This window comes from Cnephaeus nilssonii (assembly GCF_951640355.1).
Source record: "Cnephaeus nilssonii genome assembly, chromosome: 3".
NCBI lineage: Eukaryota > Metazoa > Chordata > Mammalia > Chiroptera > Vespertilionidae > Cnephaeus > Cnephaeus nilssonii.
In genome coordinates this window covers 57,524,963-57,547,816 of record NC_137074.1, presented here as the reverse complement: position 1 = coordinate 57,547,816, position 22,854 = coordinate 57,524,963, and the positions used below count along the sequence as shown (strand labels likewise).

General features: G+C 39.0%; 1 protein-coding gene across 2 annotated transcripts in view; it reads left to right on the top strand.

Annotated features, from left to right (window-relative positions):
- The window catches only part of EAF2 (ELL associated factor 2), a 42,242-nt gene extending 19,578 nt beyond the window's left edge, over window positions 1-22,664 (top strand). For both annotated transcript variants that reach the window (XM_079767122.1, XM_079767123.1), the window contains 3 exons: window positions 312-457; window positions 8,934-9,194; window positions 22,072-22,664. In XM_079767122.1, coding sequence (XP_079623248.1) covers window positions 312-457; window positions 8,934-9,194; window positions 22,072-22,118 — 454 coding nt within the window. In that variant the 3' untranslated portion in view covers window positions 22,119-22,664. The remainder of the gene's footprint in view (window positions 1-311; window positions 458-8,933; window positions 9,195-22,071) is intronic.
- Window positions 22,665-22,854: the final 190 nt, after the last annotated feature.

Below are 22,854 nucleotides of genomic sequence, written 5' to 3'. Positions count from 1 at the left end.
ACTCTTCTTAGAGTTTAGGTATATTTTATTTTAGGCATTTGTGTATATCTTAACTCTTCAATTTTGAGCAGTGGTTTTGTTTATATTCACACTTGTATCCCTCAATGGAACTGTGTATATGCCCTGCATATATATCAGGGATCCTGAAATATGTGTTAAATAATGAATTTAATTAATGTTTTAATTCTTGAGTACCATTTACAGATGTCTAGGGAAAAGAATAACTGGTCAGTGTTAGTAACTTTGTAAATTGAAATTGTTGTTATATTGCCATCATATCTTTTTTGACCTTTAGATATTCTTAATTGCAGAGTTGAAGGAAGCAGTAAAATCCAGTCTCGTGTAGAGCATCAGCAGCAACAAATGTGGAATTTAACTAGGACTCCCAATCTTATAAAAGATTTTCCATCCGAAGACAAGATGTCCCCAACATCTCCAATGGATGATATTGAAAGAGGTAAAATCTAAGCGTATATAATGTTCCTTTACAAGCAATTATTAAGAATAAGTGAAATTTTTCTTTTTAATTAACAAGGGAATTAACTGTAAAGGTTTATTGAGAGCATAATATATTTTATTATTATGGATTTGGGGGAGGAAGAGTATAGATTTAAGGTATTCTGTAATTATGTATCTATATAAGGTATTTAGGGTATCTGTAATTATGTATCTTTTTTATTATTCAGGGGAAAAAGTGTTTAGATATATGTAACTGGAGTTTTCTTCTTTTTGACAGTTGTGATGATTCAAATTCAGTTCTTCACAGCATCTTCCTGTCGAAGTTCTTTATGCATAGCCAGACTATAGATGTCTAAGATGTCACCAAAACAGTAGTGAAGTGAGGAGATATAGTAAGCGGAAGCAGCAGGCAAGTTCCTCTGAATTGCTGCTCACTTCTGAGCAGAAAGAATTTCTAGGGAGGCACAGTCCTTTTGAAAGTAAGAACATTTAAATCTCCATCTTTTTCTAGCTGCAGTTTTGGTGTTAGTGTTATAGTAATTGTGGTAGTAATAAGACCCTGGTCACCAAAGTATATTTGCTTCTGTATATTTGCCTCTGCACTTATCCTATGTAACTTACATGTAGCAATCCAATTCCACTTGCCCTCTTCTAGGCCCAGTATAGTATTAGTCCCCTAATATATTAGTGGCCCCTTTACTAACAATAAAGAAGATATAAGCTCAGAGCCCTTTTTTGCAAAAGGGGTTTTGAATTTTATTATTATATCATATCTGCTTCCAAAATGGATTCGAATCATGATGTCATTAATCTACATATATACAGAAAAATACTGGAAAAGAAAATCATGGTATTAAAGGGGAAGAGGAAGCAAATTTGTTAATAAATAAAACATTAAATTTAGATCTGAGCTTCCTAGACACTAAAACAAAAATAAAGACCTCAATAGCATATTTTGGATTATCTAAGAGACAGGTTCTAAAGAACTAGACTTCCCTGTTACTAAATTCTAAAAGAAGTTCATCATATGGAACCCATTCTAGGGAGTATTAAATGATATAGTATCGTCAATGATAATTTTACAATACAAGAAGTTCCTCTCTGTGTGTCAGTTTTTGTAGCAGAGACCTTAATAAAAGCATTGTATTGAAGCTTTGTATAGTAGAGAGTAAGTTAACATGATCCAAGCATAAGATCTAACTTTGTATAAGAATTTATGTTGAGATATATATACTAGTATAGCCTGTTCCTAAGTCTTTTTTTTTTTAAACATATTTTTGTTGATTTCAGAGAGGAAGGGAGAGGGAGAGAGAGCTAGAAACATCAATGATGAAGGAGAATCATTGATTGGCTGCCTCCTGCACACCCCCTCCCGGGATTGAGCCCGCAACCTGGGCATGTGCCCTCGACCCGAATTGAACCCGGGACCCTTCAGTCCGCAGGCCGACACTCTATCCACTGAGCCAGACCAGCTAGGGCAGACAGCCTTCTTTTAAATATTGTCTTGACCCTACTCTGCCCGTGCCTCCTGCGATAGTTGAATCATGTTTTCAGATTTATATCTAGATGCCTGGCACTTGTATTAGTGTTTCTATGGTTTAATGTTTACATTGACATCTTTGAGCTATCTGGAATTTTAGTTTAAGAAATAAGAATCCAAATTTCCCTCTGCCCCAACAGTATCAATAAATAGTATTGATAATCAACATATTGTATTGATAAACAGTATTATATATCAATATCCATTTATTGAATAAGCCATCATTTCTTTTGCTGATATGTAGAGCCATTTTTATCACATGCAAAATTTCTGTATGGGCTTAAATCTGTCTCACAACATAAAATATACATTGGCTATTAAATAAATACTGGGTGGGGCAAAAGTAGGTTTACATTTATATGTAAAACAGAGTTTAGTGGTGGTCAATATTATTTGTTAACTAGAGGCCCAGTGCACGACATCCCTGGGGCGGGGGGTGGTCCTTCAGCCTGGCATGCGCCCTCTTGCAGTCTGGAACCCCTCAAGGGATGTCCGCCTGCCAGCTTAGGCCGGCTTAGTCACACATCCCTCTTGCAATCCAAGATGCTGCATGCACCAGTGACCATACTTTGCTGTGTATGGGCAGCTACATTTTTTTGCCCTGATTATAAAAAGTAGTACATAACATGATCCTTCTGAGGCAGTAGTACAATTTTCCCCATCGTACAGGTGGAAAAACTGAAGCAGAGAGAAGTTAAGTAATTGGCTTTGTCACACAGTTATAAGTGTCAGACTCAGGGCTGACTGCAAAATGTGCAAGCCAGAGTCCATGCATGTCATCACTGCATCATCCTGATTTTTCAGTGTTAGAGTAGCCTTGCCAGGTTTTAATTTTTAAATCTCAGAGACTGTTCCCAATATATAGGAATGCATGTTCATCCCCATGTAGAATAAACAGGATGTGGACAGTTTGGAGAGTCTTCTGATGAATTAGGATTAAGCAGCCACAGATCTCTTTTTCTTTTTTTTTCTTTTATTTTATTTTATATTTTATTGATTTTTTACAGAGAGGAAGAGAGAGGGATAGAGAGTCAGAAACATCGATGAGAGAGAAACATCGATCAGTTGCCTCCTGCACACCCCCCACTGGGGATGTGCCCGCAACCAAGGTACATGCCCTTGACCGGAATCAAACCCGGGACCCTTGAGTCCGCAGGCCGACGCTCTATCCACCAAGCCAAACCGGTTTCGGCAGATCTCTTTTTCAAATACTAGAGAAGCCACCTTCCTTGTTAAACTGTGTGTGGGATATAGCAGTTTATAAGCTATGACATAGTCACTCGCAATCCAGGACCCCTTGGGGGATGTCCAACTGCTGAGGGATGTAGCAGTGCACCAAGCAGCAGGCGGCCAGGGAGGAGCCTGAACCAGGACCGGCACCATGCCACTCACGCTCATCCCAGCCCACTGTGCCTGCTGCTGTCGCTCACCGTTCAGTAGTGCTGCTGTGGAATCGGGAGAGACTCACAGCTGCGCTCGCCAGCCGTGAGCCCGGCTTCTGGCTGAGTGGCGCTCCCTCTGTGGGAGCACACTGACCACCAGGGGGCAGCTCCTGTGTTGAGCACCTGCCCCCTGGTGGTCAGTGCGCATCATAGCGACTGGTTGACCAGTCGTTCCAGTCATTCTGTCCTAATGGTTGCTAAGGCTTTTATATAGATAGATTGGTGAAACTCACTAATGCTTTTAAAATGCAAATTTTAAGATTAACAGATAATTTTTCATGTATAAGATTGGAAGTAGCTAAAACATTTGTCAACATTCAGTAGTGGAAAGAACATAAAGGGAAACAAGTAGTTCATACATTTTTAAGAAATTATAAATTGGCACATATTAATTTTTATAGAGCAATTTTTTTCTGCAAAGCACTTGGAACAGTGTCTAGTACATAGTAAGTACTATATGAGGATTTATTATTATCGTCATCCTTATTTGCTAATAACTATTAAGATAAAAAGTGCATATCCCTTACCTAGAAATTTCTCTTAAAGCAAAACTTGTGCAGATAGATATATTAGATATACACATAGATATATCTATATCAGTCACATAAGAATGTTCCATGCAGCATTTTTCATATTAGGGAAAAAATGGAAAAATCCCAAGTGCCCATCAAATACTGCACATCAATTTTTTAAAAAGAGACCACATTTTTAGTAACAAAGAAGGATATCCAGATATTTTATTAAGAAAAAAGAAAATTTTACATGTAATATATGTGTTGGATGAATAATTTTTTAAAACAAAATTTGTATAAGTTTGTAGATGCATGAAAGAACTTGGAAGAATTATACTAAAATGTAAGCATTATCTTTAGGAGTTTGGATTATAGGAACCTTTCATTTTTTATGTGCAAATTATTTGAATTTTTATAATGAACTTGTTAATTTTTAGACAATTATTATTTATTTAGAAGATAATATAATGTTGAAGAATAATGTTAATATAAAATCACTCAATCTCACCACCATAATGCAACTTTCAATTTCTATCCATACTGTAAAATTTTTACATTATATTTTTGTAGGTAAATACTATGTGCCAAGTCTTCCCATACATGATTTCAACTAACCTTTAAAACTTCTTAGTGAATATTTCAAACATACAGAAAATGCAGGTAATAATATAACAAATCATACATCTACAACTTAGATTTAACATTTTGCCACTTTGGCTTTAGGTTTTTTAAAAACAATTACAGGAGTCTTTACTTTCCAACACATTCTTCTCCTTTTCCTGTCTATCTGTGCACATGTCTGAATGTACTCTAAAGGATTTATATACAAGATACTTTTCTATTCATTGAAACAGTTTGTATATAATAGGTTTTTCTGATTCTTGACAGTGTGGGTAAATTTCTTTACTGACTTTAGGTTTACTCAGGTTTTTTTTTTTTATTCTTTATTTAATTTTGTCTTGAAACTTGTCAGTTTAATTCACATTTTTCAAACGGTCAGCTTAATTTATCCATACAAAGCCCTACAATATTCATAGTTACGGCCCTTTATATTCCTAACACTGATTATTTGTGCCATGTCTTTCTCATTTTCTTGATCAATATTGCTAGAATTTGATATATTTCAATTTTCAAAGAACCAGCTTTTGGTCTCTGTTAGACGTAGTATATGTGGTAACTAAGAATGTCATCTTTGGAGTCAGACTACTTGCACTGAAATCTCAGCTGTATCATGTACCAGCTGTGTGGCCTAGGGAATGTTACTTAAACTCTTATTCCCTCTGTGTGCACCCATAAATTTGATGAAATGGACCAGCTCCTTAAAGGGTACAAAATTGACTCAAGAAGAAACAGATAACGTGAATATTCCCAAATCCTCTAAAAATATTGAGTTGTATTTAAAGCCCTACCCCTGAGGGTTGGGGGAGTAAGAGATCAAGCAAAGGACTTAAATACATGCATTTATAAGCATAACCAATGGACACAGACACTAGGGGGGTGAGGGCATATGCCGGGGGGTGGGGGTAGGTTAATGGGGGGAAAAGGAAACATATGTAATACTACATGTAATACTTTAAACAATAAATAAAATAAAATAAAATAAAACCCTACCCCCATAAACACACAAATTTCCAGCCACAGGTGGCTTCACTGGAGAATTTTACTAGTCATTTAAGGAAGAAATGATAGCAATTTGATACAAACTCTGTATTATGCTAAGTGAAATAAGCTAGTCAGAGAAAAACAAGTATTGCATGATCTCACTTATGTGTGGAATCTAATGAACAAAATAAACCAACAAATTAAATAAGCCCAGAGGCATGGAAGCATGGCACAGACTGATGGATCTCAGAGGGAAGGGGAGATGGGGACCAGCGAGGAATAATCAAAGAACTTACATGCACATATGCATAATCCATGGACACAGACAATAGTGTGGTAAAGACCTGGGGTGGGGCAGGAATTGGGTGAAGAGGAGCAATAGGAAAAAAAAGGGGGACATTTGTAATACCCTCAACAATAAAGATAAATAAATCTAAAATAAATCATTAAATAAGGAGGGAATACTTTATAATTCATTCCTCGAGGTCAGAATTATTATAGCCAAAACCCAACAAAGACAGTACAAGGAAAAAACAAACAAACTACAAACCGATATCTTATAAATATAGATGCAAAATTTTTAAACAAAATTTTAGCAAATTGAATTTAACAATTATATGACAGTGGTTTTCAACTAGGTATGATTTTTGTCCCCTAGGGGGACATCTGGCAATGTCTGCAGACATTTTTGGTTGTCACAGCTGGTGAGCAGCAGTGCTACTGGCATCTAGTGGATAGAAGCTAGGGATGCTGCTAAACATGCTGCAGTGCACAGAACAGCAACAAAGAATTATATAACCCCAAATGCCAATATTGCTGAGGTGGAGAAATGCTAATATATTAAAAGGACAGTACATCATGACTAAGTGGAGTTTTCCCGGAAATATGCATTTTCGAAAGTCAATCAATATTCACCAGATTTAAAAATAAAAAACAAAAGCCATCTCAAAAACAAACAGTAGAAAAAGCCCAGTGGGTGTGGCTCAGTGATTGAGCTTCGACCCCTGAACTAGGAGATCATGGTTCCATTCCAATCAGGGCACATCAATCCCCAGTGTGGGGTGTGCAGGAGGCAGCTGATCAATGATTCTCTCTCTCATCATTGATGTTTCTATCCCTCTCTCTTCCTCTCTCTGAAATCAATAACAAACAAATTTTAAAAAAGAAAGAAAAAAAAAAAACAGTAGAAAGAACATTTGACACATTTCAGTTCATTCTTTTTTTTTAATATTTTTTCAATTACAGTCAACATGCAATATTATATTAGTTTCCAGTCTCCAACATAGTGTTTAGGCATCATACCTAATAAAATGGTAATATGCAAATTACCATCACTCCGCTACGCCCACGATTGGGCCGGCTGGAGGCGCGGGGGGCGGGACTCAGAGTGGCCGATTGGCTGGCGGGAGGAGCGGGGGGCGGGGACTCGCGAGTCCCCACCCCCCCCGCTCCTCCCACCGGGTTAAACGGCCGGCGCGGCGGAAGACGCTGGTGGCGGAACTCGGGGTGGCCAATTGCGTGGCTGCTGGCAGCAGTTTTCCGCCAGCAGCAGTTTTCCTCTGGCCACCCGCCCTATCAGAGCGCCTCCCGATCGGAGTTCCTCTCGGGGTGGCCGATCGCGCTGGCGGGAGGCGCTCTGATCGGCGGGTGGCCAGAGGAAAACTGCTGCTGGCGGATAACTGGTGCCGGCAGCCAGGTGAAGGAAAAGTCCATTGCACGAAACTTCGTGCAACGGGCTCCTAGTTTATATATAACTTCTGAAATGATCATTCTGATGAGTCTAGTAATCATCTAACACCATATGTAGTTATTACAATATTATTGACTATATTCCCTGTGCTGTCCTTTACATCCCTGTGACTTCAACTATCATTCTTTTTTTAAAAAATATATTTTTATTTTTTTCAGAGAGGAAGGGAGAGGGAGATAGAAATAGAATGTTGAGAGAAAATCATTGATCGGCTGCCTCCTGCATGCCCCCTACTGGGATTGAGCCCGGAAACCTGGGCATGTGCCCTTGATCGGAATCAAACCTGGGACCCTTCCGTCTGCAGGCCAACACTCTGTCCACCGAACCAAACCAGCTAGGGCTCAACTATCATTCTTGATTTAAAAAAATTTTTTTCAGCCTTACTGATGAAGTCTATTAAATGTCTTCTTAAAGAAGAATTAATGCCAATTATTCTCAAACTATTTCAGAAAATTGAAGATAAGGGAACACTTTAAAATTCATTTTATGAGGCCAGCAATACTCTCATACCAGAGCCAGACAAGGACACTATCAGAAAAGCAAATTACAAGCCAATATCTATTGAACATAGCAAAAATTCTCAACAAAAAAAAAACCTAGCCCATTAAAATAATTATATACCATGATTAAAATGTGTGTGGGTTTTTTTTTGCCTGGGATGCAAGAATGTTTATGTATGTAAATCAATAAACACAATACACCACGTTAACAGAATGAAGACTAAAACTTTTGATCATCTCAATAGATACAAAAAAGCATTTGACAAAAATGTAATATACTTTCATGACAGAAACTAACTGGTTGTACACTTTAATTTTGTCAATTATACCTCTATAGAGCTGACAAAAAAAGGAATTCATCTGTATGTATTGCATTGTATTATATGTACTAGGGAAATAAGAAAAAGAATTGGGGGATGGTTTCTGCCTAAATAAGTTTTAATTTTTACAGTTTTAATCTTTCACATTTTTAACATATTTTATTTGAATTACATGTATATTTCAGTATAATAGTATAAATAAGTGTAGTTCTTAGATTTAGACACTGCCTATGTCTTCTAATTTTTGTAATTTCAACATTGAAGTAAGGCTTGGCTTGATGATAGAGAAGATTTTTTTTTAATTGGGGAATTTTTTGAACTTTGTATGTATGTTGTCCAGAAATGAGAGAAAGAGGTACTACAGAGAAGAGCCGGAAAGGAAAAGTTTGGGTCCATGGATGCAGCTTTTGCAGGAAAATTTGAATTGCTTCTTTCTTTTTCTTTAACTCTTAGTTGGGTAGTGACAAAGAGTAAACTCAGGCTGTAACAATATGTGAGTTGGGTGTCAAAATCTAAAATAACAGTTTCCAAGCAGAATTTAAAAACATATATGGTCACAAGAAAGTGATTTTTCCTGGTAGGGGGGTACCCTTAAAGGAACTTAAAGAAGGTTAGGAGAAGGATGTTACTTTTCATTTTGTATTAGTAAAGAAGCCTTTAAAGTAAAAAGCTGTAAATGTATGTTTAGTCTTATTTCTTGTTAACACTTTCTTAGAAACTAACTCATTCAAAATTTATTATATGTATTTAATATTTATATTTAATATTATTTACTTAACCTAACTATTTACTTCTGTTACATTTTCAGAACTGAAGGCAGAAGCTAGTCTGATGGACCAGATGAGTAGTTGTGATAGTTCATCAGATTCTAAAAGTTCATCATCTTCAAGCAGTGAGAGTAGTTCCAGTGACTCAGAAGATGAAGAGGACAGATCCTCTCCGTCTGATCCAGGGAATTATATCTCTGGAGATCCTACCATGTCTGCCATGCCACAATGCAGGATTCCTGATGTAGATGCCAGTCATAATAGATATCATAACAACAGTGGCCTTCTGATGAACACTTTAAGTAAGTATACATAAGCATGAGTAATTAGAAAAGTAAAAATTCGCAGTGAAGCCATACCGATGATGATGTAAAATTTGTATAAGGAGAAAGACTCCTATTTCATTCAGTTGATGCTATTAATCATTACCTTCTTACTGAATTACTCATTTTCTTTTGACTCTGTGACATAATGTCTTATTGGCTTTTCTCCTATCTTTCTAGATACTTTTCTCTCTCTCCTTTGCTGGTTTATAATTTTCTACTCAGTCATTAGAGCTGGAGTTCTTCAAGACTTAATCCTAGGTCCTTCTTCCTTTTTCTTCTATACTCTTTCCCTGCATAATCTCTATATTTGTGTTTCAGTCAGTGGATAACTTCTAAATTTGCATCTCTGACCCAGACCTCTGAGCTCTAGATGCTTAAATCCAACATCACTTTGTCCAAAACCAACTTATAATATTTAGCTGAGCTAGTTTCCTAAACAAGCTCAGCCAAATTAAAGACAGGATTCCTCTAATTATGCGTACCAGAAGCCTGATTGTATTCAAGGCTTGATTTCCTCTCTTTCTTTTTTAAAACAATTTTACTTTATTGTTATTTCTATATATTTTTATTGATTTCAGAAAGGAAGGGAGAGGGAGAAAGAGCTAGAAACATCAATGAGTAGAGAGAATCATTGATTGGCTGCCTCCTGCACATCCCCTACTGGGGATCGAGCCTGCAACCTGGGCATGTGCCCTTGACCGGAATTGATTCCTCTCTTTCTTTACAGTATAGTCAGTCCTTCATCAAGTTCTGTTTATTTTATCTCCTTAATATTTCTCAAATTCATTTACTTCTCTGCATCTTTACCTGTTAGAGTTTGGCTGGTGACACGGGCTGTGAAAAAATTCACACCTAAAAGAAGAGATGCAGAGAGGAAGTTTATTTTACTTTCCAAGAGAGGCCAAGTATTGCTAGTCAATACAGGCAGGGAAGAAAGGGTGGCTTGCTCTTTTAAGCAGTGGCTGTTGCTAATCTTAAATGGTGTCCAACATAGTGATCCAACATAGGAAGGAAGAGGGTTTGGGTTGAAGTTGAGCAGATACCAGGGGGTTTGTCTTGAAAAGTTGTAGTTTGTTTGCTTTCCAGGAGACAGTCTGGCAAATGTTCTAAGGAGGTGTCTTATCAATATTTTTACCAAGCCTGTAAAACATGCTTAGAGCAAAATTTACAAAAAGTTCAAAAGGGGGAAGCTTGGGTTTGAAAGGGAGGAGGAAAGGCACTTTCTACTAACTAGAGACTCCTTGATGCGAATTATCCCTGAGTTATGAAAACAGCAGGGAGGAGAGGGGGTGCAAGAATGAAGCCTTGAGAGTAGCTTATCTTGACCCTCAGCTTGAACAGAGGAGCTGTTTGAATCAAAGGAGCCACCAATCTTGGGGTTTAATTACTAGGTGCTTCTCATAAATTAGGAAAGGCTGCAGCAAATAAAAGGAGCGACCTCTTTTTGTCCTTACACTGCCACTATCACTTTAGTTAAATACACCTTTGTTTCCTGCTTTAACTATGCAATGACTTTCTAATTGGTTCACCCCATATCTATTTAAACCCATTTTTTATCTATTGTGTACATTGCAGCTATATTGATCTTTTCATAATTAAACAATGATTTATCACCTCTTCTGCTTTAAACTTTTTAATAGCTTGTAATTCTTTTAGGATAGCAACAAAACACTTTAACATAATGATCTTTCTCTTTGTGTTATAGCAACATTTGCCTTCTTTTGTCATTATACTTAAACCCTTTGACCACAACAGGACCCTTTAAATGCTGTCCATTCATCCAGAAATACTTCTTGCTTTTCATGTAGTTAACTTTTTCTCCTCTGGGTTAAAATTCAAAGTTTTCTTTATCAAGAAAGCCTTCCTTGACCTTCCTGATAAGGTCAGATCCCTCTTTTAATAGACCTTCAGAGTAATAGCTTTTTCATATCAGATTTCACATTTATCATTTTATATTTATTTGTGTGATTTGCTCTATTCCAAAGTATAAGCTCCAGGAGGACATCAGTCTTCTTTATTTTTGCTTATCATTGAATGCTAGCACCTAGCACAGTACCTGATACATAGTAGATGCCCGGGAAAGGCATGCAGGTTGATACTCTCTGGGGGAGAATGGGACTTCTCTTTAAAACTACTCTCACTGTGTAAATTAATAATGATAAAGTAAGCATCTAGGAAAGACTGACTAGCTCTAGCCTAATAACAGCATTAAACAGGAAAAGAGCCAAATTGGGTGGCGGAGAGAGTAAGACTATGTGTTAATTAGGGACCAGGAAAGGTCTTTCGAACTTCTAGTTATTTATGTCTTTAAAGCTATTACTTCTAACTTGAGAGGTAAAATTGGAGCATCTGATTTCTTGAATGGTCAAATAATGACAAGGGTTTAATTCACTAGGAGGATAAACAATTATTAATTGGTATACCATAATAATATGTCTTTACCACATATGTTCATATATATTAAAATATGTAGTTATATACGTGTGTGTGTGTGTGTGTATATATATATATATATATATATATATATATATATATATATAACAAAAATTGACATAAGTAGGAGAAATAGATAAGTCTTTATCATAGTAGAATATTAATGCATCTGTAATCAAGCTGACAAAATTTAGTGAAGACATACAAAATCTTTCAACAACATAATTGCCATACCTATTCTAATAGTAAATATAGAATCCTACAATCCAAAACTGCGAAGTGGGATTTGTTTTAGATATATGTAAAACATTTATAGAAACTAATTCCTACTAGATTAGGGAAATAACACATTTTGAAGAATTCATATTTTATTGATTATTTTATACTAGGGGCCCGGTACATGAAATTCGTGCACTGGGGAGGGGTCCCTCAGCCCAGCCTGCCCCCTCTCACATACTGGGAGCCCTCAGGGGATGTCCTATGGATGACCTAAGCCTCAGTCTGGCCTCCCTTTGCTTGAGGCAACCGGGCTGATCAGGGGAAGGCGCCAGCCCCATCACCCCACTGCTGCAGCCACTGCCAATCACCACAGCTGCCAAGGTATTTTCATCAACACGGACTCCAGTCCCTTCACCATGAAAAAATGACAACTTTCTTTAAGCATTTTCAAGATTTGTCTTTCATAGGATATGACATTTCTTTCTTTCTTTTTCTTTTTATCCTCACCTAAGGATATGTTTCCATTGATATTTCCCCCTTCCCTCTGATCCCAAGCTCAGCCCCTTCCCAAGCCAAAAGCCTCCACCCCAGGCTTTAGGCTTGGGAAGGGGTTCCCCCCTGGCACCTCTGATCATAGGCTTGGCCCCTTCCTAAGCCTAAAGCCACGGTCCCAGGCTTTAGGCTTGGGAAGGGGTCTCCCCCGCCCCCAGAACCTCCTCTCACAAGCTCAGCACCTCCCCAAGCTTAAAGCCTCTGCCCCAGGCTTTAGGTTTGGGAAGGGGTTTCCCCCGGCACCTCTGATCGTAGGCTTGGCCCCTTCTTAAGCCTAAAGCCTCTGCCCCAGGCTTTAGGCTTGGGAAGGGGTTTCCCCCAGCACCTCCCTAAGCCTAAAGCCTCCGCCCCAGGTTTAGGCTTGGGAAGGGGTCGTCCCCTCAACCCCCGCCCAGAATCTCTGATCGCAGGCTCGGCCCCTTCCCAAGCCTAAAGCCTCCGCCCCAGGTTTAGGCTTGGGAAGGGGTCGTCCCCTCAACCCCCGCCCAGAATCTCTGATCGCAGGCTCGGCCCCTTCCCAAGCCTAAAGCCTCCGCCACAGGTTTAGGCTTGGGAAGGGGTCGTCACCTCAACCCCCCGCCCGGAACCTCCTATTGCAGGCTCAGCCCCAGGCTTTAGGCTTGGGAAGGGGTTTCCCCCGGCACCTCTGATTGTAGGCTTGGCCCCTTCTCACGCCTAATGTCTAAAGCACCAGGCTGAAGCAACCCCCAGCTCCCTGTGATTGATTGCAGAGCGTCTGCTCTGGCACCAGGCCGAAGCGGACACCCAGCTCCCTGCAATTGATCACAGGGGGTCTGCTCCGGCACCCTGCAATCCGCCGCTCAGGGCGCCTAGGTATGCAAATTAACCGCCATCTTGGTTGGGTTAATTTGCATACTCGCCCTGATTGGCTGGTGGGCGTGGCTTGGGCCTAGCGAAGGTGTGGTCAATTTGCATATTACTCTTTATTAGGTAGTATGATTATACTACAATAAAAACATAAATAATTAATAAAAATTCATTTTAAATACATGCTTAGAAACTTCAAAGCACATGCCTAATAACTTACATGTTAAATTGAACCTACATGAAATTATAAAATATTTGTAATTAAGCAGAATCAAAAATAGTATATCTCAGCAATTTTGGAATGCAGCCATGGTACTTATAAGGAAATGTTGTATAGCCTCACAAAATTTTTTTAATTGGAAATAAATTAGTAAAAGTTTCACTTTGAGGAACTAGAAAATTATAACATCTTAAAGAAAGCAGAAGAAAGTAATGTAGATTAGATTTTAAAGTAGTATAATGGAAAAAAAAGAAACAGAGGATAAACAAAACCAGAAGTAATTTATTTGAAAACTAATAAAAAAGACCAACCTCTGACAAGGGCTTAAGAAGAAAAAGAGAAAAGGCACAAAATAAACAATATTAGTAATGAAAAAGTGGTTAAAATTATAGCTATACTATGCTTTTATTTTCTGAGTTATGAGAATTATATAAAAAATATGTCCCAATAAATTTGGCATAGAAGTAGATTGTTTTCTAGAAAAAGTATAATTTACCAAATCTGACTCAAAGAGAAATGGAAAGCCTGAAGAAACTAATGTGTCTTTATCTTCCACCCTATTTCCAAATTCTCAAGATACTGGAAAACTAAAGATAGTTTCACAAATAATTCTTTTACAAACTGTTTCAGAGTATGGAAAAGTAGGAAAAGTGATCCAATTTTTTTATAATTCTAGAATAATTTCAATATCAAAACTGTACAGACAAAAAATGTGGATCAGTTTCGCTTATTAACAAGGATGCAAAATTACTAAATAAGATATTAGCGAACTGAATGACCAATGTACTACTTAAAACAAGCAAAGCTAAATCATGACCAAATGAAGGTTATCACAGAAATGTAAGAAGTATTCAGTATCTGAAATAGTATCAAATAGTATCAATATAATTCACCATATTAACAGGTTATAGGAGTAAAGCCATATGATCATTTCAGCAAATTTGAATTTAACAAAATTCAATATTTATAAATTTAAAAACTTTTACCAAAGGTTGAATATAAAGGAATTTCTTTAATTTCATAAAAATGAACTATTAAAAAAAAAAACCACTAAACATCTATAATATTCAATACTAATAAAAGGGTAATATGCTAATTAGACTGGATAGACTGGACGTCTTCCAGATGTCCTTCTGGACAAAGCCACAGTGGCGGGGGCCGAGGCAGAGGTGGTTAGGGGCAATCAGGCAGGCAGGCAGAGTGGTTAGGAGCGATCAGGCTGGCAGGGGAGAGTGGTTAGGGGCGATCAGACAGGCAGAGGGGTTAGGAGCAATCAGGTAGGCAGGTAGAGTGGTTAGGGGCGATCAGGCAGGCAGGCAGGTGAGCAGTTAGGAGCCAGCGGTCCCGGATTGCGAGAGGGATGTCCGAGCCAGCAGTCGGACATCCCTCAAGGGGTCCTGGATTGGAGAGGGTGCAGGCTGGGCTGAGGGACCCCTCCCGTGCATGAATTTCATGCACTGGGCCTCTAGTAAGAGCATAGTATGCTAATTAGACCGGATAGCTGAACATCCTTCCGGACAAAGCCGCAACAGCTGTGAGGGCCGAGGGCAGGCAGCCACTGTGGCCTTCAGCAGCAGCAGCTGCATGGTGATGGGGGCACCGCCTTCCCCTGATTGGCCCAGTTGCCTCCTGCAGAGGGAGGCCAGACTGTAAGAGTGAGCAGAACGGGCTGAGGGACGCCCCCCTTCCCCATGCACGAATTTTCATGTGCTGGGCCTTTAGTTATGGTAATAAAAACTAGAAGCATTCTCATTCACTAAAGTCAGGAGAAAACAAGGAGGACTAATATTATGATTTCTATTCAACATTGTACTTAAAGTTCTAGCAAATACAATAAAAAAATAAAAGAAATAAGTTATAATTGGAAACAAATAAAATTCTCCTTATTTATAGACAGTATAATTATCTACATAGAAAATCCAAGAGAATCAGCAAACTATAGAAATAATAAAAGAATTGGAAAGATTGTGAATACAAAAATTACATGCAAAAGTCAGTAGTGATTTGTTATACCAGTAGTAACCACTTGGGATTTCTTTTCTCAATATATTTTATCCAAACTGGAGGTTTCCTAATAAGAGAAAATAAGCTCTCCCTACTTTTACTGTAATCATCTCATTTTTCAACCTTATCAAATCCAGTACCCTCTTTTATAACAGATGTTTTTTAATCCCCCTTACTGTCTTAAAATTATTAATTAATTATAACATTAAGACAAAATGAAAATAATTTATATAAATTAATATATATCCACTCAAAAAAAGCTGTGGTACATTTATACTATGGAATACTATGTAGCAGTAAAAAAAAGAATCTCTTACCCTTTGAGACAGCATGGAGGGACCTGGAGAGTATCATGCCAAGTGAAATAAGTCAATCAGAGAAAGACAAGTAAAATATGATCTCACTCATATGTGGAATCTAAGTAACAAAATAAACTGAGGAACGGAGTGGGTCCCGAGACACAGAAGCATGGAACAGAGTGCGGAATCTTGGAGGGAAGGTGGGGGAGGCTGCGTGGGTGGGAGGTAATCAACCAAGGACCTTGTATGCATATATGCATGGTCCATGGACACAGACAGTGGGGTGGTGAGAACCTGGGGAGGTGCAGGGGCAGGCTGGAGAGAGTCACTGGGGGGAAAAAATAGGATGGACATATGTAATACTTTAAACAATAAAGAATTATTTACAAAAAAAAAAAAAAAATATATATATATATATATATATATATATATATATATATATATGTAACTAGAGGCCCAGTGCATGACATTTGTACATGGCAGTGGGGAGGGGGGGAGGGAATGTCCCTCAGCCCGGTCTGCGCCCTCTTGCAATTCGGGACCCCTTGAGTAGTGTCCCTAGGTCTGGCCGGTGATCAGGACATATCGGGGCTTTCCTCCCCCGGCTGCCGGCAGCTTGCCCCATCCCCACTGCTGCCACTGCTTGCCATCTGTGTGGTTCTGCCCACTCCCTCCCCATGTAACCGGTCGCCTCCCTCTGCGGGCGACAGGCGTGGGGTGAGATCGCTTGTCTAGCCTGGGCCTCCCTCTGTGGGACGATCGCTGGCTGGCCCTGCACACCCGCCACAGCGTCGTTGGCCCCATATCATGGGGCCCCCAGATCGATTGCCCAGCAGAGGGAGGCCCCGCCCACCCGGCCGGGGCTCCGCAATCAATCCCTGCACAGAGGGTAGCCTGGGCCTCCCTCTTTGGGGCAATCGCAGAGTCTCCCCCCCCCCCGCAAATTGATCACCCCACCAGCTGGTGGCCTGGACCTCCCCCTGCGGGGCAATGGTGGGGCCCCCAGACCAATCACATCGCACCCACCTGCTGTTTGGTTGTTTGGTCGATTTGCATATTACGCTTTTATTATTATAGATTTTTTCTACTGAGGTGCTGTATTGCTCACCCAAATACAATGGGCAGCATTGAGATCACTTATGTGTTTTCCCAACTTATTAAAAAAAAATCTTTGTATGCTTCTAAGAAAAACAAAAATAAAGTGTTCTTTCACTTTACATGAGAGCTACATCCTTATAAGTGAATTTTAAATCTGTGCAAAAGAATACTTTTAGTTTATAAAAATGTAATTTGGTTATGGCCTTAAAATGATAAACATTTCTTTCTAGTACATGAATATCCCACTGGACTTTCAAGTGTTACAGAATGTGGAAGAGATCTTTATTGTACAAGACTGGCCCCAGCATTGCAAAACATTTAACATCCCTAAATTACTCTCCCACTGAATGCCACTAGCAATTTGCAAATCACCTGCATAAGCAACCCCTCATGCAAATTTCTGTAACATCTCCTAGGGGGCAGTATTGGTTTCATTAAAAAGCATTGGTTTAGGTGTCTGAATGCATTTGCTATGGGAAACTATTTTTTCCTCAAGTCGTAATTACCATTTAGATTAAAAATATTGCCTGTACTAAATATCCCATATTCAAAGGCTAATCTTATATCTTCAAAACTGACCATTTTAACAGCATAACCTCTATAGCATGAAGTCTAGTAAGAAAAGTAGAATTCAGGATGTTTGGGTTTGTGTCACTTGAGAAACTCCTGTTACAGGTATCATCAAGTTTAACATTCTTATGCCATTCAATAGTTGTGTAATTAGTGGAAAAATTTTTTGTTGCTGCTAATCCTCACTCGAGGATATTTTTCCACTGCTTTTTAGACAGAGTGGAAGGGAGAGGGAGAGACAGAGAGAGAAACATCGAGGTGAGAGAGAGACATTGATTGGTTGCCTCCCCCACTTGCTCTGACCAGGGCTTGGGATTGAGCATGCAACTGAGGTACATGCCCTTGACCAGAATCAAACCCAGGATCCTTGGTCCATTGGTTGATGCTCTATCCACTGAGACAAACTAGCTAAGGCAATAAGTGGAAGTTTAAGTAATGAAAATAAGAAAATGGTCATGGGAACCATATACACAAAAAAGCTTTAGCAGATTTCTTTATCAAATGATGTAATCAGTTCTGGAGTTCAGATAATGGACTGAGATGCCTTACAACAACTTGTAGATTGCATAAAAACTACTTTTTTTCAGTTTTTTTTATTTCAAGAAAAATGATTTTAAATATAATAACGTTACATGCAATAAACCTTAATATTTCAAGAAAATTGATCTTTAATAATGTTACATGCAATAAACATTAATATCTCAAGAAAAACTATTTTAAATATGATAATGTTACATGCCATAAACACCAATTATTCAAGAAAATGATCTTACCTATAATAATATTACATGCAATAAACATTAATATTTCAAGAATAAAAGGATTTTAAGTAAAATATTACCAAAACAGTACTAACATAGTATGATATCACAAAAGTTGTAGGAAATATTAAAAATCTTCAAATAACAGGATTACTTCTATTATATTCTAAAATATTTCCCCCCTCTGGTTCTATTTTTGTTCATCAGTTGATGTTGTTCATTATATTACACAAATGAGTGAGATCATATGATATTTATCTTTCTTCAACTTGCTTATTTTGCTTAGCATGATGCTTTTAAAGTCTGTTTTGTCGGATATGAGTATTGCTACTCCAGCTTTTTTTTTCTTTTCCATTTGCATGGGAAATTTTTTTCCATCCCTTAACTTTCATCCTGTGTGTGTCTTTTGTTTTGAGGTGGGTCTCTTGTAGACAGCATATAGTTGGGTCATGTTTTTGTATCCATTTAGCTACCCTACACCTTTTTATTGGAACATTTAATCCATTTACATTTAGGGTTATTATTGAGAGGTACTTATTTATAGCCATTTTAATTCTTTGTGGCTAGGTTTCTCTCTCTGTTTCTTCTTCTCAGCAATCCCTTACAGCTATCCCTTTAGCATTTCTTGTAATGCTGGCTTGGTGGTGATGAAGTCCTTTAGGCTTTTTTTTTTTTTGTCTGGGAAGCTCTTTATTTGACCGTCTATTTTGAATGATAGCCTTGCTGGATATAGTAATCTTGGCCTCAGATCCTTGCTTTCCATTACCTTGAGTACTTCATGCCATTCCCTTCTGGCCTGTAGAGTTTCTGATGAGAAATCAGGGGTCAGCCTTATGGGAACTCCTTTGTAGGTAACAGTTTTCTTTTCTCTTGCTACCTTTAAGATTCATTATGAAGTGTCTGGGCGTGGGTCTGTTTGGGTTCTTCTTGTTTGGGGTTCTCTGTGCCTCCTGGACTTGTGTGACTTTTTCCTTTACCAGATTAGGGAAGTTTTCTACCATTATTTCTTCAAACACCTTCTCTATATATTTCTCCCTTTCTGCCTCTTCTGGCACACCTGCTATTCTAATATTGTTGCCTTTCACATTGTCTCACAGCTCCCTTAAGCTGTCCTCCTGTTTTTTAATTGTTTTTTCTTTTTGGTTCCCTGATTGAATGGTATTTTCAACTCTGTCTTCTAATTCACTGATTCAATCCTCAGCTTCCCCTAATCTGCTATGTATTCCTTCCAATGTGTTCTTTATTTGTGTTATGTCATTCTTTATCTCAGACTGTTCTTTTTTCATAGTTACTATATTTTCTTTCATACTGTTGAACATTATTACCATCATTACTCTGAACTCAGTTGCTATCTGTGGGTGCCCGGTCAGCCCTTCCACGCTTCCGCCTCTCCTCCCAGTCTCTATGCCGTCTCCACCTTCGGTCCTTGGGTATCAGGTTCTCTCCTGTGAGTTTTCCATTGATTATTCAGGAAGCCTTTCCATATTTCAGATGTAATTCCAGCTTGCTCCTGGGAGCATGTCTGTGCAGCATCCTCCTACTCTGCCGCCATTTTTAATCTCTTTATAAAATCTACTCTTAAACTGTGTATTAACTTCAAAATATGCCAGCTTTTGTTGATTGTGGAGGAGTTAAAAATATGAGAATATTTTTAACCATTTTAACTTACTACCTAAATGATTTTGTCTAATCCCATAATTTCAGATAAACCCCTGCAATCAGTGACTCCCAGATCTTTATTCCAATGAATTCCCATTTTAAACAAAATTCAAAGTTTTTACCATGACCTAAAAAACAACTGACATCTTTTTGGCCTCATTTCTTATCATTCTCCTCTTTCATTTCACTCCAGCCACAGTGACCTTTTCATAGTCAGAGAACACAACACACATGCTTCTGCCTTGGGGCATTTGTATGTGCTGTTCCCTGAGCCTGGGCAGTTACCCATCTCCATATTTTCCTGACTTTATTTTTAAATTTTGATCTCTAGTCAAATGTCACTTCTCAAGGAGGTCTCCCCAACTACCCTATATAAAGTAGCACCTCTCATCTCTCTCTCTCCATACTCTATTTATTATATCCTACCTAATAATAGACAAATATGCAAATTGACCATACCTTCGCTATGCCTGTGATTGGCCAGGAGGCGCGGGGGGGGAGGGCGGGACTCTGGGTGGCCGGGGTGGTCGATTGGGCCGGCGGGACGCTGAGCTCACGTCGCCAGTGGTGGCTCGAGCTCAGCATCTGCGCCATGGCTGTGCTGCGGCACAGAAGGGACCTCTGGGGCAGCGAGCTCACGTCCCACCGGGGACCATCAAAAGCGGGGGAGCTGGGTGCCTGTCTGCTCAGGCACCAGGCCTTTCAGAAGCCTCCGGCGGGGCGGAGGCTTCTGAAAGGCCTGGTGTACCAGCGGACAGGCACCCAGCTCCCCCGCGATCGAAAGCAAAAGCGTGGGAGCTGGGTGCCTGTCCACTCAGGCACCAGGCCTTTCAGAAGCCTCCGCCACGCTGGAGGCTTCTGAAAGGCCTGGTGCACCAGCGATCAAAAGCAAAAGCGTGGGAGCTGGGTGCCTGTCCGCTCAGGCACCAGGCCTTTCAGAAGCCTTCACCCCCGGAGGCTTCTGAAAAGCCTGGTGCACCAGCGGACAGATACCCAGCTCCCCTGCGATTGAAAGCAAAAGCACCAGGCCTTTCAGAAGCCTCCGCCACGCCGGAGGCTTCTGAAAGGCCTGGTGCACCAGCGGACAGGCACCCAGCTCCCCTGTGATCGAAAGCGAAAGCGTGTAGGGGACCCTACACGTGCATGATTCAATCATACCCTGGGCCTCTAGTACATATATATATCAGAGAGGAAGGGAGAGGGAGAGAGAGATAGAAATACCAATGATGAGAGAGAATCATTGATTGGCTGCTTCTTGCATTCCCCACACTGGGGATAGAGCCAGCAACCCAGGCATATGCCCTGACCAGGAATCCAACCGTGACCTCCTGGTTCAGAAGTCGACATTCAACCACTGAGCCATGCTGGCCAGGCTCCATACCCATCTTTATATTTTCATAGTATTTATACCTACTTGGCATTATATTATACTAGAGGCCCGATGTATGAAGATTCGTGCAAGAATGGGCCTTCGCTCCAGCCCAGAGCCACCTTTCCGCCTTCCCACGCTGCCCAAAGGCCACGCTGCTGGAGTGGTGCGGAACGCCCCTGGCCGTTGGGCACTTGTGCATGCAAATTAACCCACCATCTTCGTTGAGTTAATTTGCATACACACTCCTGATTGGCTGGTGGGCATCACGAAGGTACAGTCAATTTGCATCTTTCTCTTTTATTAGTATAGATATTTGTTTATTTATTTTTTTACTGTTTCCTCCACTGGAATGTACATTTCATGACTGTAATCACATGGGTGAATTACAAAAGGAATCAATGATGAGTTACCCTTAACAAACACTATGTAAATATTTTGACATTTTGGGTAAAAAATTATATAATTTTTGCACTCTTCCAAATGATATAGTCCAATCTTCTAAACTGTATTTTCTCTAATTTCCTGATGTAATTAAATCACTGATATAAAAAAAGTGTGATGTTGGTATGTGAAAGAAGACTAATATAGAAACCGGACGATACTAAAACTATGCTAAAGATTGATGGTGTATTTTTTCTTTACAGATAGTATTAATTATTTAAATTACTAATGATATGAATAAATTGTAGGATCAACAGTCTGATTATTAATGACAAAACGTTGCCTAAATAGGACCACTTGGATTACTTTTTATATAATATTTGTTATAAAAATAAGTATATTAAATATTTAAATATAAATATTTCATTATTACAGTTTTGCTATTTTTTTATTTTAGGAAATGATTTGCAGCTGAGTGATTCAGGAAGTGATACTGATGACTGAAGAAACATTCAGCTATAAATATAAAATTTACAAGACATGTGATAATGTATTTTATACTAAGAAAAAAAATTCCTAAGACTGAGGAAAATGTACTTTAACTTTAAATGATAAAAGAAATTAAATTTGATTCAGAATTTTCAGTTGATGTTACATTTTTAACCTTTTATATGAGAACCAGCATTTCCATGTGTTTTCATTTAATCTTAAAACATCATTTTTGAAGTTTTTTTTTAAGAATTTTCTTTTTAAGTCCAGTTCTTTTTTTTTTTAATATATTTTTATTGATTTCAGAGAGGAAGGGAGAGGGAGAGAGAGATAGAAACATCAATGATGAGAGAGAATCATTGATTGGCTGCCTCCTGCACACCCACACTGGGGATTGAGCCTGCAACCCAGGCATATGCCCTGACCGGGAATCGAACCGGTGATCTCTTGGTTCCTAGGTCAATGCTCAACCGCTGAGCCACACCCGGCTGGGCACTTTTTTGAAGTTTTAAAGATGAGAAAAAAAGACTCAGAGGTTAGTAACTTGCCCACATATTATTAGTTAACAAGTGGCAGATCAGGTGTTGTAGTGTTCAAGTTCAGTGCTCTGTTTTACCAGATTGCTGTCTCTAATTGTGAAATGTCAAAACTATGGATTTATAATAAATTCTGTGATTTTAATTATATCTCTAAGCCTTTTCTATCTCGTATTCCTTAAATTTTTGTTGAAAATCTATTAATCCTTGACAAA